The 21,920-nt window shown below is 37.0% G+C and overlaps 1 protein-coding gene across 8 annotated transcripts; it reads left to right on the top strand.

Moving 5' to 3' along the window:
- The first annotated feature begins 2,464 nt into the window (after positions 1-2,464).
- On the top strand, positions 2,465-21,614 carry LOC140784502 (protein NPGR2). Of its 8 annotated transcripts, XR_012108285.1 has the most exons (10): positions 2,884-3,024; positions 3,699-3,994; positions 5,504-5,753; positions 7,413-8,629; positions 8,912-9,062; positions 10,458-10,807; positions 11,221-11,301; positions 12,012-12,125; positions 12,689-12,815; positions 20,812-21,614. XR_012108285.1 is itself a non-coding variant. In XM_073131964.1 (6 exons), exons 2-6 carry the CDS (start codon positions 3,758-3,760, stop codon positions 10,772-10,774), a joined length of 2,172 nt encoding a protein of 723 aa, XP_072988065.1. In that variant the 5' UTR covers positions 2,465-2,763; positions 3,699-3,757; the 3' UTR covers positions 10,775-10,873. The 8 variants fall into 8 exon arrangements, 5 of the variants coding, with proteins under 5 accessions (XP_072988065.1, XP_072988066.1, XP_072988064.1 ...); XR_012108287.1 differs by lacking the exon at positions 11,221-11,301; XR_012108286.1 differs by lacking the exon at positions 11,221-11,301 and having other exon boundaries at positions 11,957-12,125.
- Positions 21,615-21,920: the final 306 nt, after the last annotated feature.

Here is a 21,920-nt window from a genome sequence, read left to right as displayed (position 1 = left end):
CGGCACAAGTTATTTTTTAGCTCTTATTTCTTCGGGAGAATTTCACTTAGACTTTCTAAACTATCACTGTTTTACACATACACTTTATGGACTTTATTATTATTATATACACCTCCAAAATTTTAAAAAATAATTTATATAATTTAAATGTTATATAAATTATTTTACACATACACTTTATGAACTATCACTGTTTTACACATACACTTTATGAACTTTGTTATTATTATATACACCTCCAATTTTTTTAAAAAAAATTTATATACGCTCTTAAATTAAGAAAAAAGTAATTATATGTTTCTCTAAACTTTTTTTTTTTTTAAATCATGAGGTGTATATGGTTAAAAAAATATATAAAAAATTGTGATAGTTTTAGTGGCGTCTAAATAGAATTATCTCTATTTCCTCTAGACATGATCTCGTCCTGCCTATTTGAATCCGAACTAAGCAATTACACTGCTGGAGTGAGATGTAAAGTGCTCTCCTCTCATTTATCTTTCTCTTAAAAAAGCTGAGCAGCAAATAAGGAGAGAACTTCTTTATACAACTTTCTTTTATACAAAGATAAAGATAAAAAAAAGAAAGAAGGATAAAAAGAAGATACCTCATGAATGTCTCTGAGAAGCATTGCTCAGCTGTTTGCTGATTGCCTGCTCACAGCCGACAGATCAAGAAACGCCTAATTTGAGTGAATGTTTAATTACGCATACACCCCTTCAACTATAGCATATTAATGAAGTGACCCTCTATTCATATAATGGGTGAGACCAAGTGGACGGTGTCAACGATTAATATATAATTACTTATATATATATATTAATCTATTTTATATCTAATTAAAGGACATTCATTATATATCACATTAAAAATAAATTATTATATTATTATTACAAAAAACTAAAAATTATAAAATAATTAATTTTAAATTAAGTTAACTAAACTAAAAAAATTACGAAAATACCGTCAACCAAGTCATACCAAGATCATTTTAAAAATAAAAACATTCTAGTTATTTTAAAAATAAATATCTCTAATTAATAAAATATTTTGATGGTGGTGTTAGTTTAAATCTAGCATAGAATACTTTTTGCATATATTTATTAAATTAGATGACTCAATTTATAAATAGTAAAATTATAAAATATAAATTATAATTATATTATAAAACAGGGTGTTATATACAATTTTTTTTCATAAATTCTATTCATCGTTGGTATGATGGGACATTGATTTGAGTGGAAAGAGTACGATTTATCTGCCCAATTCCTTCCAATAACAACTTTGTTTTTACGACTAGTGAGTGATTTAGTTACAATTACACATTTTATCGTGTTGTTCATGGAGATTAGAGTTGTACCAAGAGCTTTTATTTCAGCAACAACAATATCTCGTAATTTTAGTTTCTTATATGCTAGTGACCAATTTTCTAAGATTCATTCTATTTTTTTGTCACCATTTTAGTTGGAAGTGATGATTCATGGAAAGGATTAGGAGGGTGGGCAAAAGGCAAAAAGGGAGGAAAGAGAAGCCGGTCATCTAATTTAGCGAATATAAAAACGTCTTATATTAGATTTAAATTAACACCGTAGAGATAATTTTTTTTAAAAATAATTAAAATATCTCTAGTATAACTTAGTTGAGATTATTTTTATAATTTTTTAAGCTTAGTTAATTTAACTAAGAGATTTGATTAAGTTTAACTAACCGTAAATTTATGTGAAAAAATATTCTCGATTATAAGGATATCATTATTATATTACAATACTAATTTAAATCATATCACGTGCGCCACTTATGATCAAATTGAATTATATAATCGAATCAAATAAAATACCACAGCCGATTAGATTAGGTGTGTGGTTGTTTGTCGTTATTTTTTTTTTCTTGTTTTCGATATTATGTTATAGTTCGATAGAATATTTGATCAAACTACCCCCCTACTCTAAACTTTAACACAAAAATATACGTCAGCATTTATATTAGTAAAACACTAAACTTATTAGCAACAAAGACTCAGTGTAGTACTAAGACTTGGATACCATATTATAAATGAAAAATAGAAATATTTTGTCATTTTATTTAATAGAAAAGTAAAATGCGGGGATTAGTTTATCATTTTAATATCGGCCCTATTAAGTTTTGGGCTACGATATATTTTGGTAAATAAAGGTTTGAGGGAGGGTTAGTTTGGTCAAAAAAAAAACTCTTCTAGTTCGAGAAAGTGCAAATGTAATTAAACCGTGGAATGAGAGCTGTACGTCTTCGCATCGAAAAGAAAACTTATCAAGTCAAGCGAAGGCGCCGGGAGAAAGAAACACGAGAGCGCACAGGAAACGGCATCGAACGTGTCGCCTTCTGGTGCCGTCGTCCCAATGGCGGGGCCCACATAACCTTTTATTATTATTTTTAAATTTTTTTTTTACCTCCGTTCTTTTTCCTCCCCAGTCTCCTTAGTCCTTACCCCCACCTCCAATTTAAAACCTCTTATCCCCCACCTTTGTAATAAAATAAAGATTTGATTTGATTTGATTTGATTTGGTCCATGGAATCGCTTCTTCAAGAACCCAAGAATTTTTGTGATTAAAGTAAAAGGGGCACCCTTTTTGACTTCTTAATAGTAGTAACTCGGTCAGATTTTTTTGGTTGGGGCCCGGATTGGGATCGAAGCATACGAAGGTTGAATTTTTCTTGGGTGTTTGGCTGTGGTAGACGTCGGAATTGAAGAATTGGGTTGGCGAGATTTGACAGCCTCATGTGGGAAAGGTACGTCTTTTATGATGAGTTAATGTCCCTCCTCCTCGATGCTTTGCGGTTGGAATCTGCATTAATTTGGTCAGGTCGGGATTGGTGGGGAGATCTTTTTCCCGTCTTGGTATGGTAAGGTCTCAATTGGGTTGGAGGAGAATCCGATGAATTTTTCTTTCTCTGGTATTTTAGGAAGGTATTTTGAGGATTAGGGTTTGGAGGGGGTGAAAATTGGAATGTTGTTCATGTGGATCGCTTCTGGATAGTTGTTGGTTGTAGGTATGGTTTTCTTCTGTCTTGAGGCTTAAAAATTAGACGTACTTTCTAGCGCGGCAATCAAAAGTTGCATTTTCAGTTAATTTGAAGCGAATCCTCGTCGTACGATATAATCCTTTTTCTGGCTTTTGCTACGGTTTTTCTTCTTGGCAAACGATGAAGAAAAATAGTTAGATGACTTTTATTCTTTTCTATTTTGTTTCTTGGATGAATATTTTTGGTGGAATTCAGTGTTCGATTTCTTCAATAAGTGTTTCGGGGGGAAGAAGATGAATTTGGCGGTTTTGTTGTCAGAGCGTAACCTTTCTATTGTAATTTGTAAGGATTTAGTTGTATACTTGTATGATAATATGCTTTATTGGTGCTCTCTAGTTTGGTTCCGTTATATTTTTCATACTTGCTTGATAGGGGTAATGGATTTTGTGGAATAGAAAGTCTTTGATCTTTTCGTTTTTTGGGTGTTCTGATGGTTTGCGCATAAATTCACTTACTCCCTATTAATTTTGCTGCCCAGATCGTGTAATTTTAGTAGTTTGTTTTCAAAAGCAACCGTCACAAAATATTGAAATTAGCACGAGTTTCTTTAATTTAGTAAATAGTTAGTTTGCCCTGTTTGCCGAAGCATAATATCTTCTTGAAATCTCGATAGTTATGTTTGTTCTTTTTCCATGATTCAGATGAGTTGCCAATAACAGTGCACTGTAAGTGCAAAGGTGAATATTTATGATGGAGCAGGATGAAGGAGAAGAGAAGCTTCATTAGATCAACTATAAGGAGTGCAATGAAGTGCTTGTGTTCTGGGGAACAACTGAGAGCAGATGAAATGATTCGGTCATCTGAGTCCCTTGCCACAAAGGACTGCTCAGTCAGCGGGTACTCTTCTCAAAATGGCGAGGGTGAGCGCCGGATTGACACCGGCAATATTGAAGAAGCCGAATCTTCACTACGTGAGGGCGCTTGCCTTAACTATGAGGTTTGACCCTTCCTTCTGGTTTATTTTCTGATTTAGATACTTTATTTTGTATAAGAAGTTGATTATCAAGAGCTTTTGGAGGAGTGCAGTATGAGATTAGGTACTTCTATTGGAGCTAGGCTGCTTAGTATGATTAACAAGAAAAATCTATGGGATTACCCTTTTTCAGTAGATGAAAATCAAGATATCACCTCCAAGTCAGGATTGCTCGTTAGTAATTCTTATATTATCTATGAATTTTTATATGCTTTGAGATGTCCTCGTCCCATTAAACAGTTATGTATGATATTTTTAAGCTCCTTACCCCATGAATAAGAAGCATCTGTTGTATTTCCTTGTTATTTTACTGTCCAAGTGCTGCAGTAGACTGAGATGAGAAATTTACGAGGTATCCATTCACTTGTAATTGGCGGTCCTAGATCTTCTTAAGCTTATTGAAGTAGTATTAATTTGATTGCAGAATGTTGATCATCATAATATTTTTACAAGTTAGTTAGATGGTAGGGATCTCAAATTTAGCTGAAAGTTCATATTTATAATAATTTAATGGAATTTGTATGGAATGGATTATTAAAGGGTTTATGTATAAGTTCTACATATAGGGAAGAGGATTCTGTGCAGGAAAAAGCAGCGTGATGGCCCCTTCTTTCCTCCTCCGTTCTTATAGAAGTTCTCTTTGCCCTTCAAATTTTAGAAGGTCAATTTCGGGTGATTAATGGTCTTAGAAATCTGTTAATCTTTTGATGGAGTCTTCTCAGTTCTAGTAGTTTAGTTGGGAGAAGTTTGATATGAAGTTAATTACGTGAGAAAGTATCTTTTGATCTGGCGATAGGGTCGTGCCAAAATATCAAGTAGCTTAGTATATGGATGACACACATAGTAATTACTTGTCTCTTATATTTGACTAAGGTTGTTTTTTTCCTGTGAATTTCTTTTTCCTACTATTTGTCTTAATTCTTCTTGAATGTCACTATTCTGCTTTGAGTTTGGTACTTCCAGGGTAGCCTGGTAAACGCTGTATCCATGCTTTTTAGGTTTTGGACCTTTAATGTTAGTAATATATTATAGAAGTGGGCTCTGCCAAATTTTCAGATAGAAAGGATATCTGAGGAAAAGGGACATGGACATGAACAGCACCAAGAGTTTATCCCATGTCTCAGACTATTAATCTTTTTTTTTCCCTTTCTTGCTTGCAAATTTGCTGCCCTTTTGTCCTACACTAGCATACTGATTTCGTTTCAGCCAGTATATTTAATTACTCTTTAGATGCTCTTGAGAGTGGAAAACAAGGTGCAAAGCAATAATCTTTTTAATACGTTGTGGAATAATGTCTTAAGTCGTCTAAAGATGTGAAAAACTTCTGCCACTACCATGTGGACAGTGAGAGTAGGATTGCCCTGGTCATGAAAAGTGTATGCAACTATCTAGTTAAAGTGTTATAATGTAAAGTTAACTGTACCTTTGTACTAGTTCTGATTGTAGAACTCTTGGGAGTTTGATAATTTGCAGGAAGCAAGAGCATTACTTGGAAGGCTAGAGTACCAGAGAGGAAATGTTGAAGCTGCACTTCGTGTATTTGATGGTATAGACATTTCTGCAGTAGCTCCTAAGATGAAAATGTCCATAGCTAGAAGAATAGACCGTCGCAAGGCTCGATCACACTGGGATGCATCACTTATGTCATTGCATGCTGTCGGTTTACTCATTGAAGCTGTATATCTTAAAGCAAGAGCTCTGCATGACCTTGGAAGGTTCAAAGGTACAACATAAGTTCTTCTTTTTACTGGAGAACGTAATGTGCTAATACTTGCTGAGTTTTTTATGTTGAACTTAATGTGCTAAGATTTGCTGAGTTTCTTATGTTATGTTTTCTTACTCTGATCTTATTGTCAATGCGAAGTTTCTTACTTTAGCTGATTTACACATGATTTTTTTACTAGAACTTTTTATATGGCAGATATTCCTTGAGATCGTCTCTTGGTAGTGGCTTCTTCAAATTGAAGACTTATCTTCCCATATATTGGGGCTCATGTAGTTTGTGGGACATATCATTCTGAAATTCATAATCCTTTATGAAAGATTTCTTTTCTTGCTCATGGCACTGTCCTAAGTAGGTAGGTAGGTACATAGTCAGATGCAAACTATCTAATTTTTTTTATGTTTTGACAGACAACATTACAGGACATACTAAAGAGCATCATTATCCATAAGATTAGGATCATAAACTATATATACTAGTTTCTCACAATTAACTATTTGAGGGTATAACATAATTACTGTTTAAGTACATGCACTTTTCTAAGTCAGATCCTTTTGACCACAAAGTGGGGGTAAGTTTATGAGGATTCTAGGAGGGAATATTGAGATTAGCTGAACTTGGAATAGTGAGATTGATGAGTGGTGTCACTAGGAAAAATACAATATTAAGCAACTATAGTTCTACAATGCTAGGAGTGAGTGATGATAAAATGCAAAGATATTTGTTTAAGATGTTTTGAACATGTCCAATTGAGACAATGTAGTGGACTAGTAAGATGTGATCCAACTGATGCGTAAGCTGTCACAAAACATAGGATTGAGAAAGTTTTGGCCTAGAAACCTTTATCAGCCAAGGACATTTTTGAAGACAGCTGAATGAATTGAATGAGCCATGCTGCAGGCCCAAAATAATTGGGATATAAATCTGTGTCATTTCTGTAGGAAGACAGAAAGTATCTTAGACGGTTGATTACAATATCAAGAGGAGGAAAAGTACAAAGAATGTTCTTTATATCCAGACTGAGTTAGTATCGTGGTGGATACAATGTTTAAGATTAACACTGTGATTGGAATGTCCACCTTCTTGTGACGTCTCTTGAATCTCGTTTTCTGGTATGCCTAACCTCTGGTTTGACCATGGCTTGTTCAACTCTTCTCTTACTGTTCCACTGCATATTGTCATATTGTGTTAGGAAATTGTGGTGTGATAATAAATGAATAATATGTTAGAGGAGACAAATGACTTGAAAAGAAAGTAACACTAATTCACGGAAACGGATTTCATTGAATCAAAAATGAAAAAAAGTGGTCTGCTCGGTAATTCAGTACTAATGGTCGTAGAATGCCACGGCCTGTAGCAAACTACCAATTTTCGTCCTAATACTTGTTTATTTTTTTAATTTTTTTTGGCTTCATTGTGATGTTCTTTTTTCCTTCCAAATCATCCATGATGTCTTTTCTCATTCAGTATAAAGTACTGTTTCCTGTTTGTAAGAGTTCTGGAATTATGATAGCATGGAGATAGTTTATCTGATTTCAATATGATTATTGTCACTTATCAGGAAATATTGTAAGCCACAGTCCTCGGTTCTCTTATGATAAAATTAGGAGTTCATCAAATTGTTTATGCATGTAATCTGGTTCCAATCTGGTTTTGCAGAAGCTGCTCAGGAATGCAGTACTATATTGGATATTGTGGAATCTGCCGTACCTGAAGGCTTGCCTGAGAATTTTGGTGGTGACTGTAAATTGCAAGAAACTGTAAGCAAAACAGTAGAGTTGCTTCCTGAGCTATGGAAATTGGCGGGTTTTGCACATGAAGCCATGTCATCATATAGGAGGGCCCTTCTTAGACATTGGAATCTTGATGCTGAGAGCATAGCAAGGATACAAAAGGAATTCGCTATCTTTCTTCTATATGGAGGTTGTGAAGCAAGTCCGCCAGACCTCCGCTTTCAAATGGATGGTTCATTTGTTCCTAAAAACAATATTGAAGAAGCCATTCTTCTTCTAATGATTCTCTTGAGAAAATTCGCTCTCAAGAAGGTCGAGTGGGATCAATCTGTCATTGATCATCTCAGTTTTGCATTGTCAATGTCTGGACAACTAAAATCTCTTGCCAATCAGGTTGAAGAATTATTACCTGGTGTATTGGATAGGAAAGAGCGTTATTACACTCTTGCTTTGTGCTACTTGGGGGAAGATGATTACTGCACAGCTTTTAATCTATTGAAAAAACTATTGAATGCAAAGGAGGATCCTGATAATCTTAAAGCTTTATTACTAGCTTCCAAAATTTGCAGTGAGAACAGGGGATATGCAGAAGAAGGTGCTTCCTATGCACGTAGGGCACTTACCAATTTACAGGGAATATGTGATCAGATGGAAATTGTTGCAAATTGTTTACTGGGTATTTCTCTTTCAGCTCAAGCTAGATCTTCTGCCTCTGATTCCGAGAGAGTTTCTAGGCAATGTGAAGCACTCGAGGCACTAGAGAGTGCTGAAAAGAAGATGCAAGGAAAAGATTATTACATAATTCTGAACCTCTGCCTAGAAAATGCTGAACAAAGGAAGTTAGATGCAGCACTTTCCTATGCAAAACGGCTTTTGAAATTAGAAGCCGGATCAAATATCAAGGGGTGGATTCTTTTGGCTCGAATATTGAGTGCACAGAAACGGTTTGCTGATGCCGAAATTATTATCAATGCTGCTCTGGATCAGACTGGTAAGTGGAGCCAGGGAGAATTATTGCGGAGTAAAGCTAAAATTCAGATTGCACAGGGGCAACTGAAGAATGCTGTTGAGACATATACTCAGCTTCTTGCCATTATTCAGCTCAAAACTAAAAGCTTCGGTGCTGGAATGAAGTATTTGAAGGTTAATATTATAACTTGACCTTAACATATTCTATTATAAAAATTCTTCCTGAGATTATATTAGCTAATTAATAGTTTGTCCTCTCAAAATTAGGTCCAGATCTTTTGAGATGAACATTTGCTCTATTTAGCAAGATGTTTCATATAAATATGTGGTAGTACAGTTCCTTTAGTTGTTTGATTGACATACTCTCATTTTGTAGAGTTCTCTAATTTGCATTTATGGTCTCTCTTTTGCTGTTCATCTTTAATTCCTTTTCCTGTAAATATTTCATATTGACAGGGTGGAAAGGCCGATAGAAGTTTGGAAGTAGATACATGGCATGATCTTGTTCTTGTCTATCTTAGCATGAAGCAATTGAAAGATGCAGAGGGTTGTCTCTCTAACCTAAGGTTAATTTGTCCTTATTCTGCATCTGGGTGGCATGCTACAGGTAGTCTATTCATTTCTAGCCTTTTTTTGTGTGGTAATTTTGCAAATCTTTCCAGTGATTTCTGTTAGGATAACACCATAATATCAGTAAAAGAGACAGGTTACACCATCCATCTAATTTATTTTATTTCTGTATTGGACTTGAAATAGCGTGATGAATCCTAGGTTTTCTGGTTATACATTTGTCAATTTTTGTTGTAGCGCTCCCTGTGCAAGCTTAATAGATGTAGGATAAACATTAAAGGGCATAATTAGAGCTATTGCATTGCCAATTAGTTATAGGTGCGCTATATTAGGCAGTGGATTAATCTATAATCTGATGTTATGCAGTACTCAAGAAAACAATTAGATACAATATTACATCGGCTGAGATAAAATTCAATTCAGGTGATACCAACCAGATATCTTTTATCAGATCTGTATCGACTATTGAGTTTATTTTAAATGAAATAGGGAATATTACCGCCAATGAAGCACGAACACAGACACGGGACACGAATACGACATGATACGGACACGGCGACATGGCAAATTCTGAAAAAATAGGACACCGACACGGCATAGGACACGGCGAAATAAATAAATAAATAAAATATATATAATTATTGATACATCTAAAGAAAAAGTTTATCGCAACCACATGTTCGTCAAGGTGAGGATTTAGGGCTGAGAGAGTGAGAGATTTCCTCTAAAGGGTAGGGGTTTGGGGAAATTAATTTTGGGTTTGGATTTGGATTAATAAAAAGGACCCAATCTTGACTCATTAACAATGATATCAGTCCTGCCGTGTCCCCCCCGTGTCCCCGCGGTGTCCCTATTTTTTTTAATGTTTTTTTAATTAAGGATACTTCAGACACGTGTTGGACACGTGTCCCATGCGTGTCCGAAGCGTGTCCGTGTCCGACACGGACACCTCCCCCTAGGAGAGGTGTCCGTGCTTCATAGATTACCGCTATGGTGGTTTGGTGAATCTGACTTCTTTCTCTATGCAGGCTTCATTATTTGACCTCCGTACTTTCTTTGTAATCTGCTGCTTCCGCACTCACAAAAACAGATATACTCTTACATTTTGCATCAGCTTGTTTAACACAAATTACATATTTTTATTAAGTGTGCTAATACCTTTACTGTCATATTCTCAATAATTTGATACATCTCTCGTGTACATAAAATCTGTCTTGAATGAGCTCAGACATAGAGAGACACTAACGCAATCTGTGAAGTTTGAATACACTCATCTAAGACTACTTTTCCTAGAGAACATTTATCATTAACTGATATGCATTCCTTTATACGATTGATTCTTATAATCAAAATTCTGCATTACAAGCACAAACAGTTTGATTGTCTGGTGTGAAGCCTCAGTCAGATTGAAAATTATTATTTACCATTTCAGGTCAGCTATATGAAGCAAAAGGTCTTCTGAAAGAATCTCTCGGAGCATATGCAAAAGCATTAGATGTAGAACCTACACATGTCCCAAGCTTGGTATCTACAGGTGTTGTTCTTCGGCAGTTTGGTGGCCGACCATTACCTGTTGTGAGAAGCTTTCTAACTGATGCGCTGCGGCTAGATAGAACAAACCATGTTGCATGGTTCAATCTAGGTCTACTTTATAAAGCCGATGGTGGCAGGTTGGTGCTTGAGGCTGCTGACTGTTTTAAAGCTGCTGCATTTCTTGAAGAGACTGCACCAGTTGAACCATTTAGATGAATTCTGTGTCTGTCTAGCAGGGAAATTTTCTCTGTAAGCTACTGTACACCACTGAAAGATATACATATATTTTATAAAGGAATAGTTTATGCGGTACAATTGTGCTTTGCTTGAAATTGCAGTACATATCAACACTTTTCAATTGGCTCTCGACAGTTAGCTGTTTAATTTGGAGTTTCAAATTGAAGTGCTTAGAATGTTTGGTTAACACTTAACAGACTATTAGTTGCTACTGAAATGAAGGCTAGGTTAACTTTCATTTGTAAGTTACTAAGTCTCATGGTGATAGTAACAAAAAGGTTCTAGGTTGAGGGCCTGAGGTTGTACTGGAGCTATATTGATGTTTTGGAAAAGAACAAAGTAGATGAGCTGCAACTATAAGTTCCTTGTACATTATTTATTTATTGCCTTGATCCGTATAATCACTCGATTTTTTTGAATGTTAGAAACTAACATTTGTGCTAGAGGGAGGCAACAGTTAAAGTTAAAGTGGGTCAAGCCACAGCAATATCTTCAACTATAATTTGGTAAGGTGCTTCCGTTTTCTGTGGTATCTCAGATAGAATCATGCAGTATGGACTATGGCAACAGTCTTTTCTATTAGCAACAAAGTATATGTTATTTAGTTACTTTTATACATATCTTTTACAGCAGAAGTTGCAAAAGTACTTATTTCATTAATATTGCCTTCAAATTCAACAAACTGAATATCTTTTTCTTTTCCCCCTCTCTCTTTTGGTTTGTTGGAATAAGGCTCGATTGTTGTAACGCCCTCCAAATTAATGCAGTGAGAGACCTTTTTTCAATTGAGAATAATAACTTGCAAAGTAGTCTTCAAATTGGAATTGTCCTTTTAGTGGTTGGCTATTTCATGTACAAAGATTTGTTTTCTTGGAGAAATAGTATTCATAGAAATTCTTTTAAGAAATATGCATGCAGAAAATATGCAGAAGTCAGAAACCTTACCTTATGGATATGTTTATGAAGCAACTAATGCTACCAATATTCTCCTATTTCATAAACTACTTCTCAAGTTTTTCGGCATTCAATTTTTTAGCATCATGTTTTTTGGGAGACAAACCTAGGATGAAGTTAATTATGTCAAAATGAACTTAGGCATTGAAGAAAGCTGAAGATAGAACTATCAAGAATAATCACTTCATCAATTTTAATGCTTTGCAGCATGGTACATGCTGCCCAACATGTACCAATTTGGCATGTTGCTGCCTCATTACAGGTTCTGGCGACACATTATGCCATTACACACAGTCCCAACCCTTGATGGAAATAGTGTGAGGATGGTACTGTGCCTACAAGTTGCTGTCACTTAAAACCTAGGTGCACTTGTCAGGTTAGTCACTTACTATGGTGCATGCTATATCTCTGGCTATGAGCCTATGCATGTAACTCTTTTTCAATTCTTTTGGTTGATACTTTGTAATTCCCAAGTTCTAATTATCGTTGGCTATTGGTAAGTAAAAATGGGAAACATTGTTGTCAGGTTAGTCACTTACTATAGTGCATGCTATATCTCTGGCTATGAGCCTATGCATGTAACTCTTTTTCAATTCTTTTGGTTGATACTTTGTAATTCCCAAGTTCTAATTTTGGCTGTTGGTAAGTTAAAATGGGAACATTGTCTGTTAATATAGAAGGAATTAAAGGATGTTGGTTCAGTGCATTAATTGTAGGCTGTTTATATTTTTGAGCATGTTAACTAAGTTTTATACTTTTATATGCCCAGAATTTGTTGTATTTCTCCTTTTAGTGCCCATTCTAGGTTATTGGTGGGGATCAAGGCCTTCCTATAGGATAGCTTGGCAAGAAGCCTAAATTTGTACAAATAATCAAGTACCATTTTATTTAGTTTTTCTTGTACTTGAGCTTCTATTCACTGTGATGCTCTTTACACAGGATTTAAAATGTTGAACCAGGTTGAACTTAAATGTTTGAATGGTCTACCAGTTGTGCTGTCAGCCAGCTTCATGATCTAGTGGAAAACAAGTGCTTCAATGTTTTGCATAAGAGCAGTAACAATCTGGTCTGAAACTGATGTCGCATCCTCAATCTTATTATTCCTGTTATTCATGCTGCTTCGTTCACTACTCTCCATTAACAATTCACGACTTATTTTAGATATAGGTCAAGGACCAAGAGAGAGTTAGTAAAAATTCTAATTTCGTAATGCATGCTTAGAGCGAGGTTATATTTCAATAGCTTATTCTCAGTTATGTCTACATTCAACTGTTAATCCGCTACTATAGCATCTGTTACAGTTTTTAATATACATAAACTATGGAAGTATCCTATGCTTCCTAGGTATATTGTGTACATAAACTATGAACTTGTAATACACATGTTGATAAGTAGGAAGTTCCCACCTACTTCCTAGGTATATTATGTAAGGTGTGCCTATAAACTTGTTATACACATGTTGATAAATAGGAAGTTCACACCTTTTTGATGCCAGAACAGCGTCTTGATTGTAGAGTTGAGAAGAAAAAGTAGGGAGAAATAATCAAACCCGAGGAATCCACCAATCAGGGTGTCGGAATCCACCGACGTTGGAATCCACCGACGTTGGAATCCACCGACGTTGGAATCCACCAGCAAACACTCAATAGAAGCTCTCAAAATATTCATTAACCCATAAAAGATGATTACAAGCCTTTATATATGCCAAATAAAGTAAAAGATAAAAGACGAAAATAGCCGTAGAAGGTGACTAAAAGACAAGATAAAAAATAGCCCTAGAAGGTGACTAGTCACAACCCTCGTTAAGCCAAAGGGCCACGGGTGCAGCCCTATTGTGCTTATGAGAATAAACGTGACAAAAAGTGGTGTCCTCACCAACTCTCCCGGGGTGGAAGAAACTCGACCCAGTCGAGTGGCTCTGATAGTACTCCAAAATGTCAGGGTCAAGCTGTTGTAACTCCTCGCGAGTGATCCACGTACAATCAGACTTTGGTCGCCCGTGCCATCGAACGAGAAAACGGTGAACCCCTCCTTCTGCAGTAGATGTTATTTGATCATCTAAAATAGCGTATATCTTTTCTTGTGATGTGGATGGGAATGGAGAAGTGGTAGATGGCACAGTAGGGATGTCTGGAAGGGTAGTAGATGTAGCATAGGGTTCGGTGGGGATGTGCATATGTGGATGGTAGGCTGCTAGATCCTCAATATTAAAAGTACAACTAATGCCATAATCAGGGGGAATATCAATGACATAAGCATTAGCACCAACACGTTTCAAAATTTGGAAAGGTCCTGCACTACGGGCTTGCAACTTCCGAATAGCTCCCGAAGGGAATCGTTCGGGTCTGAGACGAATCATAATATGATCTCCAACATCGAACTCCTTGGCACGTTTGTGCAAGTCGGTATGTAATTTATACTGTTGATTACTTGCCTCAATTCACTTAGTGATCTCTTGATGCAAAGAATGAACATGATGTGCAAATGTTTCAGCAGACTCAAAGACTCTAGAATGAGATGACATAGACAACAGATCTAGAGGTTTACGTGCTTTAAAACCATGAACAACTTCAAATGGGCTCATGCCAATAGACCTATTAATAGAGTTATTATATGCAAATTGGGCTAGAGGAAGAATGACATCCCAGTTTTTGTTATGATTACCCACGAGACAGCGCAAAAGATTTCCAAGACTACGATTAACAACCTTGGTTTGACCATCAGTTTGAGGATGATAAGCAGTAGAAAATTTTAATTTTGTGCCAACCATGTGCCATAAGGTTTTTCAAAAATAGCTCATAAAGCGAACATCCCGGTCGGAAATAATAGTTTTTGGAAGACCATATAACTTGACAATATGGGCAAAGTACAATTTGACTACTTGTGACGCATCAGAGGTCTTAGTACAAGGAATAAAATGGGCCATCTTAGAGAAGCGATCCACAACCACGAGGATTGAATCATGTTTTCTAAATGTGCGAGGCAAGCTCAGGACAAAATCCATACTAACGTCCTGCCACGGGTGATCAGGCAACAGAGTGTAAAGTCCAGTGTTTTGTTTTCTGTGCTTTGCTAACTAACAAGTCCTACATTGACCAACTAATTTTGCGACGTCATGTTTGAGACTTGGCCAGTAGAATTGGCGCTTCACTTCCTCAATGGTCTTATCACGTCCAAAATGACCCGATAGACCGTCGGCATGGATCTCTCAAACAAGGAAGTCACGCACGGACGTACGGGGAACACAAAGCTTGTTAGCCTTAAACAAGTAACCGTCTTGGAGGGAATAACTGTCCAAAGCTAAGTTCGGATCAGTCAGCAAAGTGAGAACGATTTTGCCAAAGTCCGGACAAGTTGTATAATCTTCCTTCATTTTGTCAAACCCAGTGACTTTGATGTTAATGGCAGACAAAAGGTAAACCCTTTGGCTAAGCGCATCAGCCGCCTTATTCTCAACCCCAGCTCTATGTTTGAGTACAAAAGTATACTCCTGTAAGAACTCGATCCAACGAGCATGTCTCAAATTTAGTTTCTTCTGAGAATTTAGGAATCGAAGAGCTTCGTGGTTGGAATAAAGCACGAATTCATGCGGAAGTAAATAATGGCGCCAATAGCGTAAAGCTTGAATAACCACATAAAATTCCTTATCGTAAGTGGAGTACTTTTTCTTAGCCTCATTTAGTTTTTCGTTGAAATAGGCAATAGGATGGCGTTCCTGGCTAAGGACACCGCCGATCCCGATGCCTGAGGCATCACATTCCACCTCAAAAGCTTTAGAAAAGTCAGGAAGACGCATTACAGGTGCTATTGCCATTTTCTTCTTAATCTCTTCAAAAGCTTTATCTGCTGTCTTACTCCAATGAAAATCTCCTTTCTTCAAGCAAGCAGTGATCAGCGACATGATAGTACTAAACCCTCGAATGAAGTGGCGATAAAAAGTAGCAAGGCCATGAAAGCTATGCACATCATGAATATTTCATGGTTTCGGCCAATCAACAATTGCCTTGACCTTCTCAGGGTCAGCGCGGACTCCTTCTGAAGTAACCACAAATCCTAAGAAGATGACTTGATCGACAAGAAAAGAATATTTCTTCCTATTGCCATAGAGTTGAGCAGCACGAAGCGCTAGACAAACTTGACGCAAATGGTCCAAATGAAGCTCTTTTGATCGACTATAAATCAAAATGTCATCAAAATACGCCACAAGAAATTTGCCCATGAATGGGCGAAGCACTTGTGTCATAACACGCATGAAAGTGCTTGGGGCATTTGATAAACCGAAAGGCATTACCAACTATTCATACAACCCGTCTTTCGTCTTAAAAGCAGTTTTCAATTCATCGCCTGGGCGAATTCGTATTTGGTGATAACCACTTTTAAGATCGATCTTAGAGAAAATTAAAGCTCCCGCCATCATATCAAGCATGTCATCAAGTTGTGGAATGGGAAAACGATATTTGACTGTTATTCTATTTATGGCTCGACTATCGACACACATACGCCAGGACCCATCCTTCTTTGGCGTGAGCAAGGCAGGCACAACACAAGGGCTTAGGCTCTCGCGGATGAAACCCTTCATAAGAAGTTCATTTACCTGATGTTGCAGTTCAGCATGTTTGTTGGGGCTCATTTGATAGTGTGGCAAGTTTGGGAGGGACGCTCCGGGGACAAAGTCAATTACATGTTGGATATCGCGTAAAGGAGGCAATTGGTACGGCAGATCATCCGGAAACACATCTTAAAACTCATTTAGTATAGGAGCAGATTCGTCGGATGATGGAGTGAGGGTAGTGCTCCCAACTTCACGAGGCACCAAGGCAAACACAATAGAGCCTTGGTTTGCTTTCTTTTCAAATTCTTTAGAATTAATTATGTGCAAACCCTTTTTACTTGGAGCATTTTTCTTGTTATTTTTATTAATTATTTTAGGGCGCATAGGATTTATCGTAATATTTTTGCCTTCAAAATTGAAAGAGCACGAGTTGGAACGCCCAAAAATAGTTACATCATGATCAAATAACCAAGGGCGGCCTAAAATAATATGCTCTACATCCATCGGCACAATGTCGCACCACACATCTTCCTTATAAGAAAGGAAAGTGATAGGAATGAGGCATCTCTCATTTATAGCAATGGAAGAATCATTTACTCAAGATACCTTATAAGGATTCGGATGAGGTGTAGACTTTAACACTAGGCGAGATATAACGTTAGAAGAGACGGCGTTAATACAACTCCCACTGTCGATGATGACTTTGCAATCTTTAGTCCCACATTTAATGTAAGTGTGGAATATTGCATTCCTTCGCCAATCATCGATCTCCCGGGGTTGCGTCAAAGCGCAACGAATAACACCAACAGTATGGTCTCCATAATTACGATCTTCATTACTATCTTGGACATCATCAGGGTCAGGTTCATAAACTTGTTCATCGAGCTCATTTTCTCCGATAATGTCATCCTGTTCCCCAAGATAAAGGGTCTTTCGAGAACAGTTTGAGGCTACATGACCAACTTGTCGGCATTTGTAACATCGACAGGGGTCATTAACAGGTGCAGTTTCATGGAGGGGTCCCTTCCCTTTGTCAGGTTGGGCAGGTGCGGCAGTTTGGGTAGTTCTGATAGGTACCAATGGTGGTGGAGCTTTTACGCTAGTAGGTGCGTAACTGGGAGAGGTGTGCCCAATTGTTCGCCTAGGCAATTATTGCCTATTAACCATCTCGTAGTTCAACGCAAGAGTGTAAGCTTGGTCCAAGGAGGTAACCTCCCGAAAAACTAACTTTCTTCGAATGTCGTCGTTAAGGCCACGCCTAAAACGACTCAGTGTCATCCTCTCATCCTCCACAACATTACACCTCAGCATATATTCCTCAAATTGGGAGACATAATCGCTCACAGGCCTATTTCCTTGTTTAAAATTATTTCATTGATCCAAAAGGTCACCAAGATAAGAATGTGGCAAATATTTTTCTTTTAATTTTTTCTTTCATTTCAGGCCAATGAATTATGGGTGGTTGGTTTCGTCGCACTAATAGTTGTTCTATACTTCGCCAAAATAGTTTGGCCCGGCCGACTAGTTTCATTTGGGCAAATCTAACGCGTCAGTTTTCTGGTAGATCATACCACTCAAAGAAATGGTCCATCTCACGGAGCCAGTCAGTAAATATAGCAGGATCTAAGCGACCGTCAAAAGTTGGGGCATCCACCTTAATATTTTTTATAATTTGATTGTCATGGTTTTGAGATTCTCTAAATGCGACATTGCCTCTAAACCCTCTATTATTTTGAAAATCAAATGTATCTTCACGATAATTTTGCCTATGGGGTTCTCTCTCAGGACCTCTCTCATGGTGAGGGTAGTATGGAGCCTGTCGATGGGTCTCGACATTAGGAGCGGCACGCATGGCACTCGTGTTGGATGCACCGACGTCACTCCTAGTCTCATGTTGGTCACGACCTATCTCAATAGCCTCAAGACGAGCATTGAAGTCGTCCAACTTGGTAGTAATGGTTTCAATGGACTCTTGTAAAAATCGACGAAAATCTTCCATAGTATTGGGTTCCATGACAAACTGGGATGAAGGGTGAGATACTCTCCTACCACTACGAAGGTTCATATAAAGTGTCTCTACCACTAAAGAAATAAATGCAATAAATGAATGATGATATGCAAGCTAAGAGATCACAGCGAACAATAAGGGAGTAATAACCAGAATAACCTACGACCACTTATGAAATTTTCAGTAAGAGTCAGTCAGACTCAGCAGAAAAATTGCAAATCAGTAGTACAAGCTCCCGGGATCGAGATGGGGACTATAGCTATGTCAAGACTTTCCCTCTAACCTAGCTAGTTCTACCGTTAATATTAATTATTTTTTTTTTGTAACAAACAAAAAGAAGTAGGTAGGCAATATTAGGCTCAAGCGCTTGTTGAAATAAAACAAATGAATTAAGCAATGTAAATAGGTAGGCAATAGCAGGCAATAACAGGCTTAATATGTTTATGATCCACACCAACAGAAAGACGGTTGCTATTTTAAGACTAACAAATAACAGTAAAGAAAGGATGGATGTTACCGAATGTCACACGTCCACTGTAGATGGTGGTCGTGATAACGGTGACCGGAATTCAATAACAGCGACTGTGGCAACAGCTGCGGTGGTAGGGACAGCGGCGGCGGCTGCGATGGCAGGGAGCTGCAAGAATGGCAGCGACGACTGCGATGAAGCAGTGGCAGGCCCGCGCAGGAGCTGGAGCGACGATAGTAGTAGATGGTGAAGATGGTGGCATGGCAGAGCAAGGGCCGTGGAAATCGGCGGTGGCGTCGTCCGTGGAGGTCGGCGGCAGTATCGGCGAACAGAGGAAGATGGGATGGTGGATGTGAGTGATGGCTGGGGCTAAAGAGGAGGAAGATGACGATGGGTTTGGATTGGGTTGGTTGGGATTAAGTTAGGGAAGTAGATAAGATAGGTATTTATCTTAAAATTAGGGAACTAATTTTCAAAAATTATGAAAATTAATCCCTAAAATTTTGGAAACTAATCACTAAAATTTTGGAAACTAATCCCTAAAATTATGGAAAAGGTAAATAAGAAAAAAGAAAAAATATCTTCTAAAAAAAATCCGATTATTGATAAGAGGTTGTGGAAATTAAAACTCAATTTGTCAACTTGATGTACAAGTAGAATGCTTAGAAGAAAATATAGATGTTTCAAAGCCCTTATGCATATCAATCAAATTTTTTTTAAAAAAAGGGATGGTTTGTGTGAAGGAGATCATTTCTTTGGATAACTTATGAATAGACAGTAGGGTTCCAACTTCCAAGTATGATTTTCTCACACACAGACATTTTCAGGCATTGTAGATAACACCAGTACCTCTAGATTTGATTTTAATCACCATGCTGGAAATTGAAGGTGAAAGTAAACACAATATATGAATGAGTCGCTATTTCCATCTATCTACATATGGGCAGATGTACATGAACTCATTGACATTTCCTAGTAAAAAGTAAAAACTAAATCCATTGATTGTTGCATGCTTATACTGTAAGTATGAGTGGTGCCTATTCACAAGGGTACATACATCACGCTTTAGTGCTATGTAAGTTCTCTTGGTACAAGATTTGGATTGACTAATTGGAGATGCCATGCAACCATTTTTGAGATATTTCCAAATTTCTTAAGAGTTGCATGGAAGAGAGTATTTAGTTTTCCTTTTCAAGAGAAGTTGTGACATTATTACATGATTGATTTGTTTCTAGGCAAATTGAAGGGTATCCATTTACTGAGCATTTCCACTTAGATGCATATGATTGTCAGTAGCCAACTTCTGGTACTTGTCATGGACTACTTTCTACTTTTGTGATTAATTTCAATCAAGAATTTGCAGTGCTAGTAGATTAGAATTTTCTATCAAAGTTCTCCATTTTATTTCTTGCAAGAAAGTGACACTAATGTTTTTTTTTTATATATACCCATAATGTTTTTGATATTTATTGTGAGGTTACTCTTCCAATATCTTTTTTATTGTTTTAGTTTTTATAGGGAAGTCTAGGCTTATGATCCATTTGTCTTCTGGATGATTAGGTTAAAGTATGCTAGGAAGTTAGACCTGATCACTTATTGAGTTTTTTCGTATCTATTGCTGCATCTTTTCATCTTCTTGTTATTCTGTGTGCTAAGAGCTTTATATTATTATGCGTTTTGTGCTAATATCAATTCTTTCTTGCTATCAGGGAATCAACTGCATCTCTTTTTCTCTTGAACTAAGCTCCTCTTTGTTTTCTCTTTCTTGTTCCAAGCTAATTTTGTGTCCTAATTTCTTGATTAGGAGTTGCTAGGATGTTAGACCTGATTGCTTATTTTGTTTGTATAGCTGCATCTTTGTCTTCTTGTTATTCTGTGAGCTAAGAGTGTACTATTATTATGGTTTTTGTGCTAAGATCCATTTTTTCATGCTAACAGGGAATCAACTGTATCTCTTTTTCTTTTGAACTAAGCTCCTCTTTGTTTTCTCTTTCTTGTTCCGAGCTAATCTTGTGTTATAATATCTTTATTAGAAGTTGCTACATCATTTGGATAGCCATATCTGGAGTTGGCATACTAACTGGCAGTGGTACAAACATGGTGGCAGTGTTGTTGACAAGTCTGGTACTCAAATTGTGTTGTAAATCTCAAAAGAGCCTATGCTGGTTTATAAGCATATAATTTTTATCCAAGTGCTCCTTGTGATCACTGATGAAAGTGGAATGACTTCCTTGGGGGTGTTTTCGATATTGTCTAATTTGAGCAAATTTAAACTCTAAGGTGCGTATTTGTTGGCTGCTAAAATTTGAAATGCACAGGATTACTTTACATTCTCTGATGTTTTCATGGTCAGACCAAAGGCAGGCTTGATGCAAAGTAATGGGATTTAGTGCATTTATTTTTGACTGCAAACAACATGAGTTATGATGACTCCTCAGTAAGCTTGCACTGTGAACTCTTTACTGCAGGCTCTTTCTTGATCATATTACAGAGTGATTCAAGCAAAAACCTGCAAGCTGATTACCAAATGGACAGGCAAAAGAGAAACAAATATTGCAGTAGCTCATTCTCCAGTCAAAGTATTTGGGAGCAGGTGTTGCCTGCACATCGTAAACTGCTAATGAACAGCTCTTATTGCTTGTAGACCTTTAGACACCTTAAAAGAACAGAGGATCTATTTCCATAATCAGATTTTGAGTCACTTTTTTTTCCTTCAAAGATTCATGGCCCCTCTCATCTTTCTTGACCGCCTGTAGTGATCGTCTCTCGCTCTCCCCCTTCTCCGAGAGGAGAGGTTTTGCGTTGGATTATTATTATTATTATTCTGCCTTCTACACTTTGACTTAGTTGTGATTGCTAAATTTTTCATCCAAAGTTAACGTTGTTCACGCGACTTGTTAGTTGAAAAATTATGACCTTTTTCAATAAAAAATCACTTTAACCTCCTTAAACTTTTATTTTGAATCTTCTCTCTAAATATATATTTATTTAATTTTAGTTATTTAAACTGTATTTTTTTTTATATAATACATTTTTTTGTGTAGTGCTATTGAAGAATACCAAGTGAGGTTTGTTCAATTGGTCATCGCCCAATCTATCCCTTTATTTTGTTGTGTATCAAGACTTATAATAATTTCAGGGC

The sequence above is a fragment of the Typha latifolia genome, chromosome 3 (assembly GCF_019914945.1).
Source record: "Typha latifolia isolate L0001 chromosome 3, TyphaL0001v2, whole genome shotgun sequence".
In the NCBI taxonomy this organism is placed as follows: domain Eukaryota; kingdom Viridiplantae; phylum Streptophyta; class Magnoliopsida; order Poales; family Typhaceae; genus Typha; species Typha latifolia.
This window is presented reverse-complemented; position numbering and strand designations above follow the sequence as displayed.